This window comes from Oncorhynchus gorbuscha, linkage group LG18, assembly GCF_021184085.1.
Source record: "Oncorhynchus gorbuscha isolate QuinsamMale2020 ecotype Even-year linkage group LG18, OgorEven_v1.0, whole genome shotgun sequence".
Taxonomy (NCBI): Eukaryota; Metazoa; Chordata; class Actinopteri; order Salmoniformes; family Salmonidae; genus Oncorhynchus; species Oncorhynchus gorbuscha.
This window is the reverse complement of record NC_060190.1, coordinates 15957568-15975859: the sequence shown is the minus strand read 5'-3', so window position 1 is coordinate 15975859 and position 18292 is coordinate 15957568. Positions and strand designations below refer to the sequence as shown.

General features: G+C 42.8%; 1 protein-coding gene across 1 annotated transcript; it reads left to right on the top strand.

The window, feature by feature from the left end:
• The first annotated feature begins 3875 nt into the window (after positions 1 to 3875).
• Positions 3876 to 18206, top strand: LOC124003771 (envoplakin-like). The gene is made up of 22 exons (XM_046312339.1): positions 3876 to 4122; positions 6876 to 6975; positions 7103 to 7257; positions 7626 to 7749; positions 8059 to 8190; positions 8310 to 8351; positions 8638 to 8799; positions 8995 to 9102; positions 9302 to 9397; positions 9650 to 9763; positions 10522 to 10668; positions 10964 to 11118; positions 11373 to 11473; positions 11809 to 11969; positions 12362 to 12498; positions 12627 to 12765; positions 13059 to 13252; positions 13423 to 13573; positions 13690 to 13773; positions 13888 to 13995; positions 14147 to 14239; positions 14393 to 18206. The coding sequence occupies exons 1-22, from the start codon at positions 4070 to 4072 to the stop codon at positions 17780 to 17782; spliced, it is 5946 nt and encodes a 1981-aa protein (XP_046168295.1). The 5' UTR covers positions 3876 to 4069; the 3' UTR covers positions 17783 to 18206.
• The last annotated feature ends 86 nt before the right edge of the window (positions 18207 to 18292 follow it).

Here is an 18292-nt window from a genome sequence, read left to right as displayed (position 1 = left end):
CCCAGGACCTTCACATCCAGCTTCTTTACCTGCGGATTGTATGAGACCTGCCACCTTGACAGCTGATGAAACTGGGGAGTCTCTGTCTGTAATAAATCCCTTTTGGGGAAAAAAATCATTTGGATTCGCTGGGCTTGGCTTCCCAGTGGGTGGGCTTATGCCTTCCCAGGCCCACCCATGGCTGCGCCTCTGCCCAGTCATGGGAAATCCATAGATTAGGGCCTAATTATTTGACTGATTTCCTTATATGAACTGTAACTCAATAAAAGCGTTAATTTTTGCATGTTGCATTTATATATTTTTTCAGTATAACATTTTAAAACTATTTAGATAAAATCTAAGGAAAATCAAGCATTCAATAAATCAAAAGTTCAGTAAATAATAGTTAACTAAATCAAATAATCAAGGCAAACTAGGCAGATTAAACAAAAATCAAACGGCCGTCAAAAGAAATGGGGTAAATAATCTATCAACAATAAATAAACAAATCTGACTGTCCTACAATAAATAAACAAATCTGACTGTCCTACAATAAATAAACTAATCTGACTGTCCTACAATAAATAAACAAATCTGACTGTCCTACAATAAATAAACAAATCTGACTGTCCTACAATAAATAAACAAATCTGACTGTCCTACAATAAATAAACTAATCTGACTGTCCTACAATAAATAAACAAATCTGACTGTCCTACAATAAATAAACTAATCTGACTGTCCTACAATAAATAAACAAACTGTCTGACTGTCCTACAATAAATAAACAAATCTGACTGTCCTACAATAAATAAACAAATCTGACTGTCCTACAATAAATAAACTAATCTGACTGTCCTACAATAAATAAACAAATCTGACTGTCCTACAATAAATAAACAAATAAATAAACAAATGACTGTCCTACAATAAATAAACAAATCTGACTGTCCTACAATAAATAAACTAATCTGACTGTCCTACAATAAATAAACTAATCTGACTGTCCTACAATAAATAAACTAATCTGACTGTCCTACAATAAATAAACAAATCTGACTGTCCTACAATAAATAAACAAATCTGACTGTCCTACAATAAATAAACAAATCTGACTGTCCTACAATAAATAAACAAATCTGACTGTCCTACAATAAATAAACAAATCTGACTGTCCTACAATAAATAAACAAATCTGACTGTACTACAATAAATAAACTAATCTGACTGTCCTACAATAAATAAACTAATCTGACTGTCCTTTCGCGGTATGGCATGAGTAACGGAAAAAATGAAGGGGATGTGGCTGGCAAACCTATATTTAATTTCAGAATTGGTTCAAATTAGGATAAGGTTAGGGTCAGAATTAAGGGTTTGGTTAAGGTTGGGAATAAGTTACGGGTCGGAAGCTATGTTTCCATTAACTTCTCCAGTGATTTGTCAACATTTAGAACGTTTGCATAGAAAATAGATGCGACAATTGCCTGCTAATGTGCGTTTCCATCGATAAAAACAGCATTAATAAATCGTTGACAACCTGTATGCCCTCCCAACTAGTATTACTTCAGGTGCCCCTCGTACCTTCAAAATGATTCCGCAATTATCATTTATTCAAAAAACTTCCATCACAACTTCCATCATCAATCAAAATTTCCATCACTATTTGTCGCAATAAAAAAAGACAAATCCGCCCCTGTCAAACAGATAAAACATTGTCGATCTTTAGAACATTTCTCCTACAGCTGCCTTTTCCATTACGTTTTTTTGTTGTTGTTGCAAAATTGCTATTGTCGAATAAACCTGAGTCAATGGAAACCTGCCTACTTTTGGATTTTCTCTAGTCTGGCGGTCAATGGGATGCTGGTCAGAAAAGTCCCTTTACTCTCACTTTACTCTCACTTACAAACTTGTATGAGAACCATAAATATGAATACAAATGTTAAATGATGAGCCTAGTTTAGCCAAGGAGAATGCACTGAGCTGTATGGGGAGAAAGACGGGATCCTTCATGGATAGCCATGATTGGCTGAGATAATGGTTGGTTTAACCATACTGACGGTTGGTTGTGTGATTACATGTGTATTCTTAAAGAGATGGGTGGGGCTTAAGAGAGTGGGAACGATGCTAAATGAGCGTTCACAAAGAAGAGCTCCTTAGGAAGTGTGAAAATAATTTTCTCCTAAATGGGATAGCAAGTTTATCAACTTTCAAAGCAGCATAACTTTCCCATGTTTACTCCAACAGTGTATGCAATGCATTTTGAAGCTTTGTATAAAATGTAAAAAACTAAAGGAAGGTCACTTAAATTTGACATAAGCCCCCATAGAGAAATCTGATCATATTTGTGACAGTTTAGCTTGGTTGAAGCCCACTGTAGGGAATATGTACCGGTAATGTATATAACAGACCCAATTTTCTGATGGTATGTGTAAAAGACCATTTCTCTGTTGGAGACATTCTAACATTCTGAACTTTGATTCAGAAAGATGCTTGTTGCTTTTTAAATTCAATGTAATACTTGGAAATGGATTGTGTTACAACAGGGATCATCACACAGCAAACCATCTATCTGCCGCGGGCCAATTGTTTTTTTCTTGAGCTGATGGTCGGGCGGCCAGAACATAATTACAAATCATTTATAAACTGCAAATCGACCGCAAGAAGCCCAAACAGATATATTTCACTAAAACATCATAATTTCGAACCTTTCTTACGTTTGCAGATGATCACGTGCCTCTGTATTATGCGTGGGAATACTTGGGAACAGATTTCCTAAATGAAAATCACCTGGAGCTGATTTGCTGGTGTTTTTAGTCTTTTATGTGCAACAATGAACATTTTAAAAACTTGGGGGGGCCAAATAAAACCGCAGTTGGGCCGACCAGTTTTACAATATCAACATTTCTATCAACATTTCTATTTGTTTATGCCCCCCCTCCCATCTTGCCTTGTTTAAGGTTTACAGTACCTCCACTACTTATTAGTATCTAATTACCCACAAGCCCTGTTGTGGAATTATCAGAATGTGTCGGTAATATTTGTAAGATGTTTAATATTCATCAAATGTGTGTAAGTTACTTCTCATCAGAATGGTATATTTGTATAATACTGTGGTGAGGTTGCAGTTATCTGTTCTATGTCAGGACTAAGTTGCATGGGCCACAGAGAGGGGAGAGGTCAAGGGGTCATCATGTGTAAACATATCTTTTCGGTGTGGCAGTGACTCCCTACTTTTCTCATGGGGGGGAAAGGAGGGTGGAATCATTCTATGCTCCCTCTTTGTTGACCTGTAGGGTCACTCTCCTCTCCGTGAGTTTGTCCAGGAGTTTGTATTTAGAGTGGGTTGTATATAAATGGCAATTTGATATATGCCTGTTGATATGGAGGAATTGGTTTATGGTTCTGGGGTTTGGGAAAGGAGACAAAGCTGAACGATGAATTATGTCTATGCTGTCTGACTATGTGTGTCTCTGCTATTAAAGGAACTGAGTTGCATTGTAAAGGGACTCTCAGAAGATTCACTGGGAGACACTGAATTTATCTGAGAGTCACAGGATTGTGATAAGAGCTCATATAATTAAAGATGGACTTTTATAACTAACTCTGATGTGTGTGTGTGGTTTGCCCCCCTGGATTAGGTAAATAGAGGAAATTTCCACGACAGCCCATATGTTATTCTACACGGATCCTTATAGAAACAGAATGTTTCTCCAGACTAACTCCCTAGCAAAATAGCGACAGTGACTTTAGAAAACCTCAATGAGTGACAGTGAACTAATGAACGGGGAGGGTTGAACTAGAGAGGTGAGTGAGGAGAAGGAGGAGTGTGTAGAACAGGTTGGCCCGGTCCTGTGGAACTAAATAGATTGTCTGGGTGTTGAGTCGACACACTTGTTAACAGGGAGGGGCACAGGTACTCTTTCAGTTAGCTTAATCATAGTACTGACACCAACAGAGACACACACTAAAATACGCACAGGGAGTGTGTATCTTATCTGTGACAGCGAGAGAGGAACAGAGAGTGTAAGGGGACCAGAGAGACTTGAGTTCTGTCCGTGGAGTGGAACGTCCACTCACCAAAAGACCCAGGATGTTTAAGAAGAAGGACAGTACTACCTTGAAGGGGTCCAGCAAGATCAGCACGTAAGTCTTTAAGGAACGATGGCAAACTCGGTCATGCAACCTCCTCCACCCTACCTCCTTCCTCCTTTCCTCTCCCTTTTCCCTAAACTTGGATTTGTTTCATATTTCCTGTGTTTGCTGTTGTTGCCCTCTTTCTCATAGAATCCTCTGGAATCTCCTTTGTTTATTTAATTCCTAACTCCTGGATAATGGAGATTGGAAGACAGATGGTTTACTGTGTGTTTTGGCATGTTGTAGTCAAGAAGACCAACTTTGTTCTTTGTAAAGATATGAAGGGGAATGTTGTTTGTCTCTTTGGTTGTCTTGATGTTATTGTAGGTTTTTATATGGCCTTAGGTCAGATTTGCTCAGGAGTAGCAGTAGAGGGTCTCCGTCACCTGTGTGTGTGTGTGTGTGTGTGTGTTTTCAGGTCACGTAAAACAGATTCTAAAATTTGATGACGTTTATCAAATGGTACGACTCATTAGATTCATATTGATTTGGTGACTATTCACGTCACTATAATGTTCCCCGTGGAGGGATATATGATGGCTTCAAGATTTCTACATTACCACGAAAGAGTAGGACATACAGTACTTAGAAAAGGTAGATGGGGACACATATTTATTTTATCAATGTTCATCCATCAATTATGATTCCTATGTCAATGCATCATCACCAGCATAGCCTGTAGGCCTAAAATTAGCAATAAATCAAATGTCACCCTATAGAAAAATATGAATCACTTGAGCCTCCCTAAGGTTGAAAATCAAACCTGACCTCGGCAAAGGCAGCTTAGCACCAGGATGGTTGGTGTTCATGTTGAGTCAAAGGAGACTGACGTTAACCTGTACGTCTATGGGTGTAACCCAGGTGGAAAGACTCCCGTGAGAAAGATAGGAATGAAAATGCGTGAATACATGGAAGGTGTGTTCGATCATTGTGATGCTATAATAACAGGAGGGTTGTCTTATAGTATCCATGCACGACACCTGGACTGAGATGAAAGGTGGAGATGATGACCATTCAGTGAGAGGAGTGCCACTGGTTTCACCCTGCCTCAGGGTCACTGTGTGTCTGATGGCCCTACTGATCAGGGCAGGGCAGGGCAGATAAGGCCTCCGTCTGTGCTGTTCAGCTGGTTACTCCACTTCCTATGGGTGTTGGCTCACCCTCTCGCCACGGTGGTGCAAATGGGATATTTAAAGGGAATGTCCTTGTCTGATTGATAGACGGCTTGTCTCTCTGTTATTAAACACAATTGAAACATCTGTATCAGCACTGTGAATGGTGCTACAGTACAACTGTTGATGAAGCATTTAATGACAGCGAAGATATTTTAGTATAGTAGGTCTGTCTTAGTTGTGGCGGAGGGCATTCGTGTAAAGTCTAGGGCCTGCGTTTAATGTGTTTAAGGCACTTAAATATTTCACCAAAATGGCTCCTTAGGTTAAAAGGAACATGGGCAAAAATGTTGGGGTTGTCAAATGTAGTCAGTTCAGCAAATTCAACTGCACAGTTAAAGTAGTGGACTATTTTCTACACATGCGCTGTATATCACCTGAATTGGTGAAATGAATTGATCCCAACTCAGATGAAGTTGTAAGACGACAGTTACATACAGTATTTTACAGTTTATCAGGCAATCTGAATAGCCTGGATTCAAAGCTGTGGAGAAGTATTCAACACACTTCCAACACTCTGGAGATCAATGCTCTACCTTGAACCACTTCCCTGGGAGAGTACCCACTAGAGAGAGAGAGAGCAGGTCGTCACAGTCACACAGAGGGAGTGACAGAGAGACAAACAAATAGTTGAGAGAGACAAACAAACAGCGTTTTGGGAATTCTCAGGTGGGGCAGGGGAAGTGATTCACCCTCCTGTTGATCCCAGGTCGGGGCGGTAGGGTAGCCTAGTGGTTAGAGCGTTGGACTAGTAACCGGAAGGTTGCAAGTTCAAATGCCCGAGCTGACAAGGTACAAATATGTCGTTCTGCCCCTGAACAGGCAGTTAAACCACTGTTCCTAGGCCGTCATTGAAAATAAGAATTTGACTTGCCTAGTTAAATAAAGGTAAAATAAAAAATAAAAAATAAAAAGGTTGTTACCTCTAGAGACCATTGGTGTACATCCCAAATGGCACACTATTCCCTGCGTAGTGCACTACATTTGACCAGAGACATGATCAAAAGTACTGCACTACGAAGGGAATAGGGTGCCTTTTGGGACTCACATTGGTTTCAGTTCAAGAGTCTTATGTAGGGCCAGGAGTTTTTCCTGAACATGAAGAACTCAGTGCCCTAGTTATAGGTTCTAGCTATGGCCCAGAGTTCTTCCTGGTCAAGTCACAAAGACTTGGTCCTAGTCATACATTCAGACTTTTGTTAGTCTTGGATAAAGGGAAAAAGGGAAGTTAGTTCACGGAGGACATCTTCACACACATCTACTCTGTCCGTGTCACTATCTATTCTTAGCCTGTGGTTTTATATCTAATGATTTGGCGTGTTAGGTTTTGTAAATTGGATAGCTTACACAAGGATAATGGCCTCAGCATCCATCTTAAATGTTTAGGACCTTGACCTTCATTGGTCACTTAAGTCAAGGACAACAACTCAGACGCTCGTAAATGGTCCAAAACCCTTTTTATTTATTATTAATAGGATTCAGACAGAGATTCCATTTCCACATTCCTCTCTCTGCCTCTTTCCAATTTGCATTTTGTATCTTCTTTGCTATTTTTCTAAATCAGATCTTTAACCTTTGCCCTCTAAACAGTTCCACAGCCAACGACTTGGCCTTGGTGATTGCACGCATGCAAAAGAATTCCGACCAGGTGGAGAAAGATGTCCTCCGGGCCGAAGAGCTACTTGCTGTGGTGAGAACACATACCGACGGACTCTCTCTTTCTTTCTCTCTAAATAATAGTGTTTTCATGGACTTAAATTCTGGCCACTATTCGTTCTCTGGACTCACCTACTGTCTTCACCCCCATTGCCATGTAGGATGAAGAGAATGAGAAGAAAAACCGCCCCCTCCAGCACCAGAAAGTGGTGGCAAGCAACCTGTCTGAGGCTGAGGGCCTGCTGAATGACCTCTTCCTGGATGTGGACAAGGCCAAGAAGTACAAACACCCCCAAGGCAGCGAGATAGAGAGCGAGTGAGTGACCTCTTCTAGGCCCATCCCACTGGGCACAGACGTGAATTCAATGTTTATTCCACATTGGTTCAACACAATTTCATTGAAATGATATGGAAACAATGTTGATTAAACCAGTGTGTGCCCAGTGGGGTATCTCTTATGAACGCTGATATCATTTGGGCTCTTTAGCTGCTTCAAAAAAATGAGTCTTTGCAGAAATCCATCTTTCCCTTTAAGACATTTGATCATTGGGAGATGCAGTGAGGGTCCAGCCTGATTTATTTACCAAAATGTGTTTCTCTTGCCAGTTCTCTTTGTTATCATGCTCATGCTAAACATACTAAACGAATTTTCCCCTCCCTTCCTCAACCTTTTGGTCATTCCAGTGTCAGTCACCTTCATGACCGCTGGCTGAAAGACTGTGCCTTCTACCGAGACATCTATGAGCCTGTCAACGATGTGGAGCTGAAGCCCAGAATCGACTGGGCTTCAGTGCTCAATCAGAAACAGGTAAAATCAAGTGTCCTCTTCTTCTTTGGCAACTAACTTAAGACCAAGCCTCCCTATTGTAAACATCCTTATAGAATCATGGTGCTCATCCCATTGACAAACTGTTCTGTTGACCAATCCAAGCTGAACTTTACTTCAGTTGTACTATATACTGACTGACAGTACACAACACAACTAACACAACAGTACATCGTTATCCTACAGTTCATGTTCATTTAAGATACCCCATAAGAATGCATACTACCATAAAGCCTCTTTAGTTTTTTTAGTCCATGACTGACCATACCCTTCTGCGTGTCTGTCTCTCAGAGGGAGGTGAACACGGAAGAGTACGGGCCCACCATGGCTGACCTGAAGAAGCAGATCGCTGCCCACAACATACTGCACAAGGAGATCGAGGCCTACAGCTCTCAGCTCAGCCTCAGCTCCACCAGCACCAAGGTAACCCCTTCAACTCTCTCATCTCCGTGACGATGAATTCAAGGGTTCATGGATTTAATGGACGTGTTTGGAAACATCTTGTAGCTAGTGAACATGACAACAATTCATTCGTGTTTCAGGAGGAGTATGCTGCCATCAAGAAACAATACAACAATATTTTGGTAAGTCATAGTTATCATATGGGTACTGTGAGATCCAGAGGAGGCTGGTGAGAGGAGGTATAGGAGTAATGGCTGGAATGGAATAAATGGAACAGAGTCCAACATTGCGGTTCCCAAATGTTTGATGTGTTTGATACCGTTCCATTTATTCCTATAGCTCCTCCCACCAGCCTCCTCTGATGGGATCGGTGGGATTTCATTTTCAACCTAAAAGTAATTGAAACATATGTTCTCTTTTTGGTGTGGCTCTTTACAGTTGTTATATAATATTGTTCTATTTCCACAGGACAATTCAAAATGGCGGCACCACTACCTGAGCAGTCTGTATGACTACATGCAGGGCTGTAACAAGGAGCTGACTTATCTCGGAGACGAACAGGCAAAAATCCTGAAACAGGACTGGAGCGACCACATGTTGGACCCTCCGGACGTCCGTAGACAGTATGAGGTGAGAGTCCATCTTAGGGGTCAAATAGAGTGTCACTCAATGTCAATAAGACTCAATATAACAATAAAGTATGAAACTGTTGCTTGAGGAGCTGCTTCATAGGTTTCTGGCATGGATGTACATTTCGTTTTCCATTACTGAATGAGCCATGTTCAGGGGCATCATATTTCTTTTTTTCTTTTTTATTTCAATCAGAACTTCAAGAACAACAGCTTGCTGTCCCATGAAAGTGAAGTGAACAAACTCCAGGATGACGGTGATCGACTCCTTGAGCTGAAGCACCCGGCCAGCACCACAATACAGGTACATGCCAATAACCAATTAAAACTTTAAGTACACCTCCCCTTCTAGACGATTAGCATTTTACATGGTCTTCTATCAAGAATCAATCACTCTTCTATAGATTAGACTTCTACATTTAGGTCCACCAAGTTTACAATGTTCCTGAAAGATATCGAGATTTTCCCTTTACGTGATGCCTTCATCTTTATACTTGTTTCAGGCTCAGAGAGATTCTTTGCGGAATGAGTGGCAGAAGTTCCTCAACCTGTGCATCTGCCAAGAGACCCATCTGGATTACATAGAGGATTTCAAGAAGGTACATGTCACTCAGAATATATTAACAAGGCTTCATAGTATCTACATCAGCTTAGAATAATATTCAGATTCCTGCTTTTATTGTCAGAATGGAAAGGGTATCTTCTGTTTGGTTTTGAAGCAGAAATGTCCCTAAGCACATTACCATAGACATTCAAACTGCAGCATGATCAGTAACCTGGATAGGTCAAAGATACTGTATGTGAAAAAGGTACCATGTTCTGATGTGTTGTCTGTCTGTGTCCCTGTTCAGTACCAACTAGATGTGGAGACACTATCGGAGTCTCTGAGTGAACTCAACTCTAGCCTGAAGAAAGTGGAAGGCACAACTGGGAAGAGTGGCTCAGCAATGACTCTTCAACTGGAGGTAAAATAAGATATCGTTTATTAGTCCATACTAGATGGAAATTTGTCTTCTGCTTTTTTCCCAGCCTCTCCGACACACACACACACACACACACACACACACACACACACACACACACACACACACACACACACACACACACACACACACACACACACACACACACACACACACACACACACACACACACACACACACACACACACACACACACACACACACACACACACACACACACAAATACAAATATAGGTAATGCCAGGATGTGAACACAATTATCTATTGTACATCTGGATGCAGTTCCAATCTCATTGAATCTTCGGTGTTAACTTGCGCAGTAAACTTTCAACACACCCAGGAAACATAAAGATGCTACATTGCATTTCATATTGAACAGAAAGAAATAAAACTCATGCTTTTACCTCTGCACATTTATTATCAATGTAAAATACATGTACAAAAATGTTTTTCAAGTCCAGCCTTTTTTTCTACAATGTCACTTTGTGGGCTTTAACTCCCTGCACCACAATAGGGAAATAAATGGTAGTGTGCGAGTTAACACTTCACTTCTAAAGACATTGCATCTCTTTCACACATTATCAGATGTTATCATGACATTACCCTACTACATTATGTAAATAATGTGAAGAAAAAGGGTTATGCCGAAATGCAATGCAGGTGGTCCTAATTCCGCAATTTCACTTTACCACTCTCTCCTTCTCTCTCACTCTTTCTTTCTCCATCTCTCTCTCTCTCAGGCGGAGGAGAGCACGGTGCAACGTAACGAGCAGCTCTTGGCTGACCTGAGGAAGAGAAGCACCACCATCGCCCCTCTCAAGCTGCGCCGCTGCCCGCCCACCAGGTCCACCACCGTGGATTCCCTCTGTGACTGGAAGACTGAGAAGGTATGACCAGCTGCTCTGACCTCTCACCTTTTAACTTTGACCCTATCCTGGAGCCTCCACCACAGGTTACAGTATGAAGTCAAAGCGGGTTCCAAACCTCTGTAGAATCTTTGATAAAGCTCATGTGTAGGCTCATGTAAACATCACAAAACCAAACATTACTGTAACTAGGGAACTCACTAAAGTAAATTAAAGTTCCTAGATACCTCAGTATTGGATATTGTGTTTGTAAGATGAAAATGAATATTTACATGTGATCCATTCTGAGGATAGTTCTCTCTTTGTGTTCTTTTAGGCTGATCTCACTCGAGGGGACAAGTTCACCCTCAAGTCGAATTCAGACGTTGAGAACTGGAACGTATTGACCAGCAGTGGGGCAACCAAAACCTTTCCAGGGGTCTGCTTCCTGATCCCACCCCCTGACCCAGAGGCCATTGCCACCGTAGACATGTAAGCAACAGGAGAATATGTCATTTATGTCAATTATATGACAAGCATATGGAAAAATAATAAGTGAATTTTGTGAATTAAAGTTCTAAGTGCCTCAGTTCTAATAATGTTTTTGTGTGTGTGTGTGTGTGTGTGTGTGTGTGTGTGTGTGTGTGTGTGTGTGTGTGTGTGTGTGTGTGTGTGTGTGTGTGTGTGTGTGTGTGTGTGTGTGTGTGTGTGTGTGTGTGTGTGTGTGTGTGTGTGTGCGCGCACAGACATGGTGATGTGCTTGACGACATCAAGAAGAGGAGGGCTGTTTATTTAGGCACGATGAAAGACAAGATCCGTTGTGTCGAAGAGAAACCCGTATACACAGGTGAGGAAAAGTTGCTCCATTAATCCCAATACCCCAAAACAAAGCCTTGCAAATAACTCTGGACCTGCTCCTGTTACTGCTATGATCCTTAACTGTAAATAAGGAGAAATGGCTTCTCCAACTTTTGATTCAACATTGTCCCTAAACTACATTGTGATATCACATTCAATTCATCATATCATGTAAACCCCAAGCCAAAGTGTATTTATGGGACATGAGTACATATACAATGTGTGAAATTAACTACGGGTGCAGATATAATGGCACCCTATTGCCTACATAGTGCACTACTTTTGATTAGGCCAGATTATCATTGCCCTGTGTCCCCCACGTAGCCCCACCGCCCAACCCCAAAGCTAAAGCCGTGGCCAGTCAGCTGGATAAGCTGGATGAGGACCTGGTCAAAGCCAAGCAGGGCATGTTGTGCCGTCTGAGGGCCCCACTGGACCGCAGTGACCCCACCGCCGACCTGGCCAATAGGCTGAAGGAGCAAGAGGTGAGAGAGAGTCTTGTTTTTAACAGATACAGGTGGAAATGAGCAAGGAGACAGAGAAGGAGGGAGAAAGAGAGTAGAGGTGGAGCCGGGATTCGTACCCATTACCCATTAGACCAGCCTCAGGCACAGTCTAAGGGGACAACCGAAATGGCACCCTATTCCACTACTTTTGATAGACGTCTACCAGCCATTGTAACTGTACAATATATCTTCATGCTGTTAAACTCAGTAAATCTGAATAATTATAGATTGACATTGATGTATTCGTGCCTCCTAAGGTGATGATGACAATGATGATGAGTCTAATGTCTACGGCAATGATGATGATAGTTATGCTATTGTTGGTGAGGATGGTACTGATCCTAATGATATGGTGGTTGTATCTCTTGTAGAAAGCAGCAGATGCTCTGGCAGCTATGGAGCAGCCGAAGTTGGAGAAGGACATCTCCAAAGGCCTTGCAGCCAAACTTCAAGCTGCCAAGGACAAGCAAGATAGCATCGCAGCCCTGGCCGACCTATTTAACAAGAAGTACGACCATTTTACAAACATACATTATCACCGATCACCTGTCTTATCGATATATTATCAGAAAATTGAATTAAACAGCAGATCTTGCTGTTAATTATTATTATTATTTTTTGCCATTTCTTCTATAGGGCTAATGCATCTCTGAACCTGGAGAAGCAGATCAAGAAAGTGGATGGCATCGTCTCTGGCTTTGAGGAAAAGCTGAATAAGGATGGCCCTATCCCAGATGTCCCTAATGCTATTCAGGCCCGCACCCAGGAGATCCAGGTGGGTGGGACATTACCAGTGCACCCTATTCCCTATATCATGAACTACTTTTGACCAGGACCATTGCCTACACTGCCTTGGATTAGTGTGCCATTCTGGACACAACTCAACTTTCTCAAGAGAACCAAATAGATTCTACAGTGTCCTTGAACAAATTGGACCAGAGAATAGCCTAGTAGTTGACTTGAAGTAATAAAGGACTATATCATTTGACTGCACATATCAGTCATCCCTTCTAATTGAGCTAAAAGCACCCCACCAGGACACATATTTATCATATCGGTTCTCTACAGAGTCTGCGTAAGGATGTGGTGGGCTCTCAGGATGAACTGAAGAAGCTGGGCCAGGACCTGGAGACCAGCGAGCAGCTGTGTAGTTCCCTACAGCAGGGCTACCAGGAGTACTGCCCAGACATCCATCGCCAGGGGACCCAGGTCAAACAACTACAGAACCGCTACTCTAACGTCAACAACCAGCTGAAGGAGAGGTGAGCCCAGGGCCACTTTGCCTGTCAGCTAACGTTGACCACACACACCATGTCTGCAGATATATGGTATCAAAATAGTCCATTTGTTTGCTCGAACATCAGATGAAAATAATAATTGTTTTCAGTTTGTCACCACAAAAGTGTTTTTCATCATCGTTTTTCTGTCCCAGAGAGGGCCTATTGCAAGAGGCTGCAGGCAAGAACCAGGAATTCCAGAACACAAGCAAATCTCTGAACTTCTTCCTGAAAAATCTGCCCGACAACAAGATCAGCCCCAGCGATGACCTATCACAGGTCAACTCCAAGCAGACCTCCCAGAAGGTCAGTCTGTTTGTGTTGTGTGTCAAGAAGCTCTGAAATTGTTGGTGATATTCTTAAAATATCATTGTAAGACACATATTTTGCAATCAAGTTTAATTTAGTAATTTTTATTGCAGAGGGTGGTGGACGACATCAAGAGGAAGGGAGACGACCTGGACAGAGTGCTTGACCTTTCCCAAGATTTGCAGAATATCCTCAATGTAAGACTCCGATTAAGTTACATTATCCTACTGCATCATGATTAACCTTGTATTTGTGTAACAGATATTTGAATATTTGGATATTGAATAATAAAATCTTTATTTCAACTGCAGGAATATGAGGTCAACGCTGACAAATACAGCAGCACCCTCGACAATGTGGGAGGCAAAGATTCCAAAACACGTCACACCTCCACCCTTGCTGATACTGTGCAGAATCAGGTAATACACAAAGGACGGAAGTCAATAGACACAAATGGCATTCATGTTTATCCACTTCTATGCAGACCAGTGTAGGACGCGTCATGTTTTCCTGCATGTTTTTTTGAGCACTGTGAACTGAAGGATGGCTGTGCTTCTTTGTGTATTACAGGAAAAGGCTGTGGTGAACCACTATGCTAAAACGTCCGCTGAGAATGACCAGCTGCTCAATCAGATGGGCTTTGCTAAGAACCTCATCGCTCAGGTGAGTTGGAAAATCTAGCTAAACAAAAAACTTCTTTCCCACTGCCAGTTTTGATCAATTCAATGTGTTTTGGATACAAAATTATAAAAATGTTGAAGTATTTTCCCTGAAATTGCTTTTAAAACTATGCTTTTTTTGTTTTACTTTTTGCAGAAACATGAGAAACAATCCATAGAACCGACCATAAAATCAACCATGAACATAAAGAGCCTGCAGCAAGAGTTGAGTGCGGAGAGCGATAGACGCAGCCGTGCTGAGACTGACGTGGAAACGTTCAAGACCAGGATGCTGTCTCTGAAGAGCCGTAAAGGGATGCATCGAGTTGAGGAGAAGGAGGTGCTCGAGTACTACCGCGACCCTAAACTGGAAACCGACCTAAAAGATCTAGAGGACCAAATCCACAAAGAGGCCTTGAAGCGCAGCCGTACCCAGGGTGAGATCGAGGGTGTGAAAATCAAAATCGCTACTTTTGGGGACGACCTCAAGTACGTCAAGCCCAAACTGGTGACTAGAGAGGTGACTGAGTTTGAGAGAGATCCTCAGTTGGATGTAGAAGCCTCAAAGTTAAAAGATGAGATCGGCAAGATAAAGAATGAGGTACGAGTAAAAGAGGGAGAAGTCATTCAACAGAAGACAGAGGTCACCATCCTGAATGCTACAAGACCCAACATCAGGGAGAAGGTTATGAAAAAGGAGGTGATTCGATTGGAGAAGGATCCAGAGATGCTCAAGGCTGTTAAAACCTTTGAGAAGGAAATCACAGATGAAGGCAACAAGAGCAAGACTCTGAATGATGAGATCTTCCAAACAAGGAGCCAGATCAATGCATTGGAGAGGATCATTCCCACCATTCAGCCCAAGGTGGTCACCAGGGAGGTGAAGAAAGTCGAACAGGACCCTGAGCTCATCAATGAATCCAAGAGGATTCGATCAGGCCTAGAGGGAGAGAAAATTGAGACAGACTCCCTGGTCAAGGAGGTCTCTCAGCTCAAAATTCGGTATAGCGAGGTGGGGCAGTGGAAGCCCAAGGTCGAACTCAAGGAAATTGTCAATGAGATCTACCGCATAGATCCACAAACAGAGTCGGAGATAAAGCGCCTGAAGAAAGATGTTCAAGACTTCAACAAGCAGCGTTCTGACTTACAGGACCAGATCACTTTGGTCATGGTCGATCTGGAAGCCCTGCGTTCCAAGAAGCCAAAGGTGGAGCTGAAGGAAGTCATCCAAGACGTGGTGAAAGAGGAGAGGAGCCCTGAGAACGAAAGAGAGATACAGAGGCTCAATGATCAGGTGAACCATGTGCACCGAACTTATAATAATGTAGAGGACCAGATTAACCTCCTGAGAAAAGAGAGGGACGAGTGGAAAGCAGAAAAATCCAAGGTGGAGACAAAGCTGATGACCAAAGAGATCTTCAAGTATGAGGATGATCCACTCTTGGAGAAGGAGGCAGATCGGCTGAGAAAGGAGGTACGCGATGAGCAACAGTGTCGCCGTACCACGGAGGAGATGGTGTTCGACCTGCAAAACAAGTACATCCTGCTGGAGAGACAAAAGCCAGAGGAAAAAGTGGTGGTGCAGGAGGTGGTGCGTCTACAGAAGGACCCCAAGCAAATAGTTGAGCATGATAAGCTTGGCAGGAGCCTTGATGAGGAGGTTAAGTCCCGCCGGCAGCTAGAGCTTGAGATGCAAAAACTTAAAACCTTAGTGGAGGAGAAGGAGAACATCCTAAAGCAGAGTGATGAACATCAGAAGAAGATTAAAGTGGAGTCTGAACTGAAACAGATCAAACTGCGCATCAAAGAGCTGGAGAATGCCCCACCGCCCATCGAGGAGAGTATCGTTGTCGAGGAGGTCCTGAAAGTTGAGAGAGACCCTAGACTGGAGAGGATGACCAACGGTCTTCGCTCAGACATGGACAAGGAAACCAATGACGTACTGAATATTCAGAGAAACATCAGGAACACTAATGTCAAGCTTGAGCTCATTCAGCGAGAAAAGGCCGTAGAGAAGACGGTGTACAAAGAGGTGATCCGGGTGGAGAAAGACCAGGCTGTAGAAGCAGAGAGATACCGCCTGAAGGGCCTGGTGTCTCAGGAGAAACATGCCAGGCAGGACCTGGAGGAAAAAATCAAACAGCTCTCTGACAAACTCAACCGACTGAATGGCAGTCAGTCGAGCACTTCTCGGGAAGAGACAAGTCTCATTCTGGCCAGGGACGCCTCGCAGAGGGAGAAAGACAACCTCACCCGGGAGCTGAGGAAGTTGGAGTCTGAGAGGCAAGACATCAGCTTATCGTTCCAGCAGCAGACCAAGCTGATGAGCGAGAGAAGCCAGATCCACAGACAAAAGAGCGTCAAGATGGAGTCTGACGTGCAGCGTCTGGAGAGGGAGATACTGGACGAGAAAGACACGATCCACCAGAAAGACAACGCCATCAGGATACTCCAGAGGGAAAAGGAGAAGGAAGACAATACAGAGACCCAGACAAAGGAGACCAACGTCTCCACTAAAATCACTATCTTGGACCCTGATACTGGCAAAGAACTATCTCCATATGAAGCCTACCTGCAGGGACTGATCGACCGTGCCCAGTACATGCATCTGCAAGAGCTGGAGTGTGATTGGGAGGAAATAACTTCGATGGGACCTAATGGGGAGACCTCTGTGCTGCAGGATCGCAAGAGCGGCAAGCAGTACTCTATCAAAAATGCCTTGAGAGATGGAAAACTGACCCAGTATGATTTGCAAAAATACAAGGATGGGAAAATGCCCATTTCAGAGTTTGCACTTCTTGTCGCAGGTGAAAAAGAAAAACAGCCCAAGTTCAACTCAATCACATCAAAGCTGGAATCCTCGCTAAAGTCGTCCCCTACCAGCAGCACCCCTGTTCCTGCCCCTAAGGAGAGATATCCTATCGCTGGTGTAATTGACACAAACACCGACACGTGCTTCTCCATACGCAGTGCAGTGGCCCGCAAGCTGATCGAAAGCGGCACAGCACAAAAGCTGTTGGAAGCACAGGCTGCTACAGGGGGCATCGTTGACATCAGCAACAAGGAGAGATACTCGGTCCACAAAGCAGCCGAGAGGGACCTCATCGATTCGAGCCAACTGCAGAGTCTACTCAATGCCCAGAAAGCCTACACTGGCGTGGAGGACCCCACGACTAGAGAACGCCTGTCGGTGGGAGGGGCCGTCCTGAAAGGTTGGATGCCCAAAGAAACTGCCCTGCGTTACATGGAGGTGCAACACCTGACAGGAGGGCTGGTAAATCCCAACAACACAGACCGTGTGGGCATACAGGAGGCCATTGGAGCCAAGATGATTGACAGCACCATGATGAGAGAGCTTCAGGACGAGTACAACTACGCCAAGGAAATCGTCGACCCCACAACAAAGGATAAAATCAACTACAAGCAAGCGATGGCCCGCTGCAAGACAGATCCTCAGTCTGGCCTACTGATGCTACCTGCTTCCTCCAAAGTGTCTGGCAGCAGCTACACCCCCACATACAACTCTCATCGATTTTCTCCTAGATAATAGACCTGTTAACAGTGTGCTTGGAGGGTATTCTTGTCTCTAGGGTGATTTTTAATATGAAGTCAAATTATATTGTATAAACTTAAATATCAATACTACCCAGAATGTATCATTTTAATTTTGTCTGAAAATATTGCGTAGCTCACTGTAAGGTCATGATTGTTGCTGCTGAGTTGCTTTTGTTTACCCAAATTCTTTGGAGATGGCAGAATCTACTTTAATAAAGGAAAGACACAAAGGAGTTTTATGTTTTTTAAAATTGTATTCTTGATATTATTGTTTTACTAGAGCTGATGGGACATGGTGCAATGTTATTGACTAAGTTTTGCTTGTCTATATCTTATTTTCCTGACACTGATCCTTTTAAATGCAACCTTGATACTGTATCATGAAAATAATTACTCATTAAAGATTATATTGTCAACATGCTTGCTTCTTCAATTCCAACCAAATAAAATAACTACCAAAAAATAAAGCAACACGATAACACACACCTCGTCCATAAATACA

Coding starts and splice junctions, on each gene's coding strand:
- LOC124003771 (XM_046312339.1), top strand. CDS start 4,070: ATGTTTAAGAAGAAGGACAGTACTACCTTGAAGGGGTCCAGCAAGATC. Junction 7,258..7,625: donor GGCAGCGAGATAGAGAGCGA/GTGAGTGACCTC, acceptor TGGTCATTCCAG/TGTCAGTCACCTTCATGACC. Junction 13,253..13,422: donor AACAACCAGCTGAAGGAGAG/GTGAGCCCAGGG, acceptor TTTCTGTCCCAG/AGAGGGCCTATTGCAAGAGG.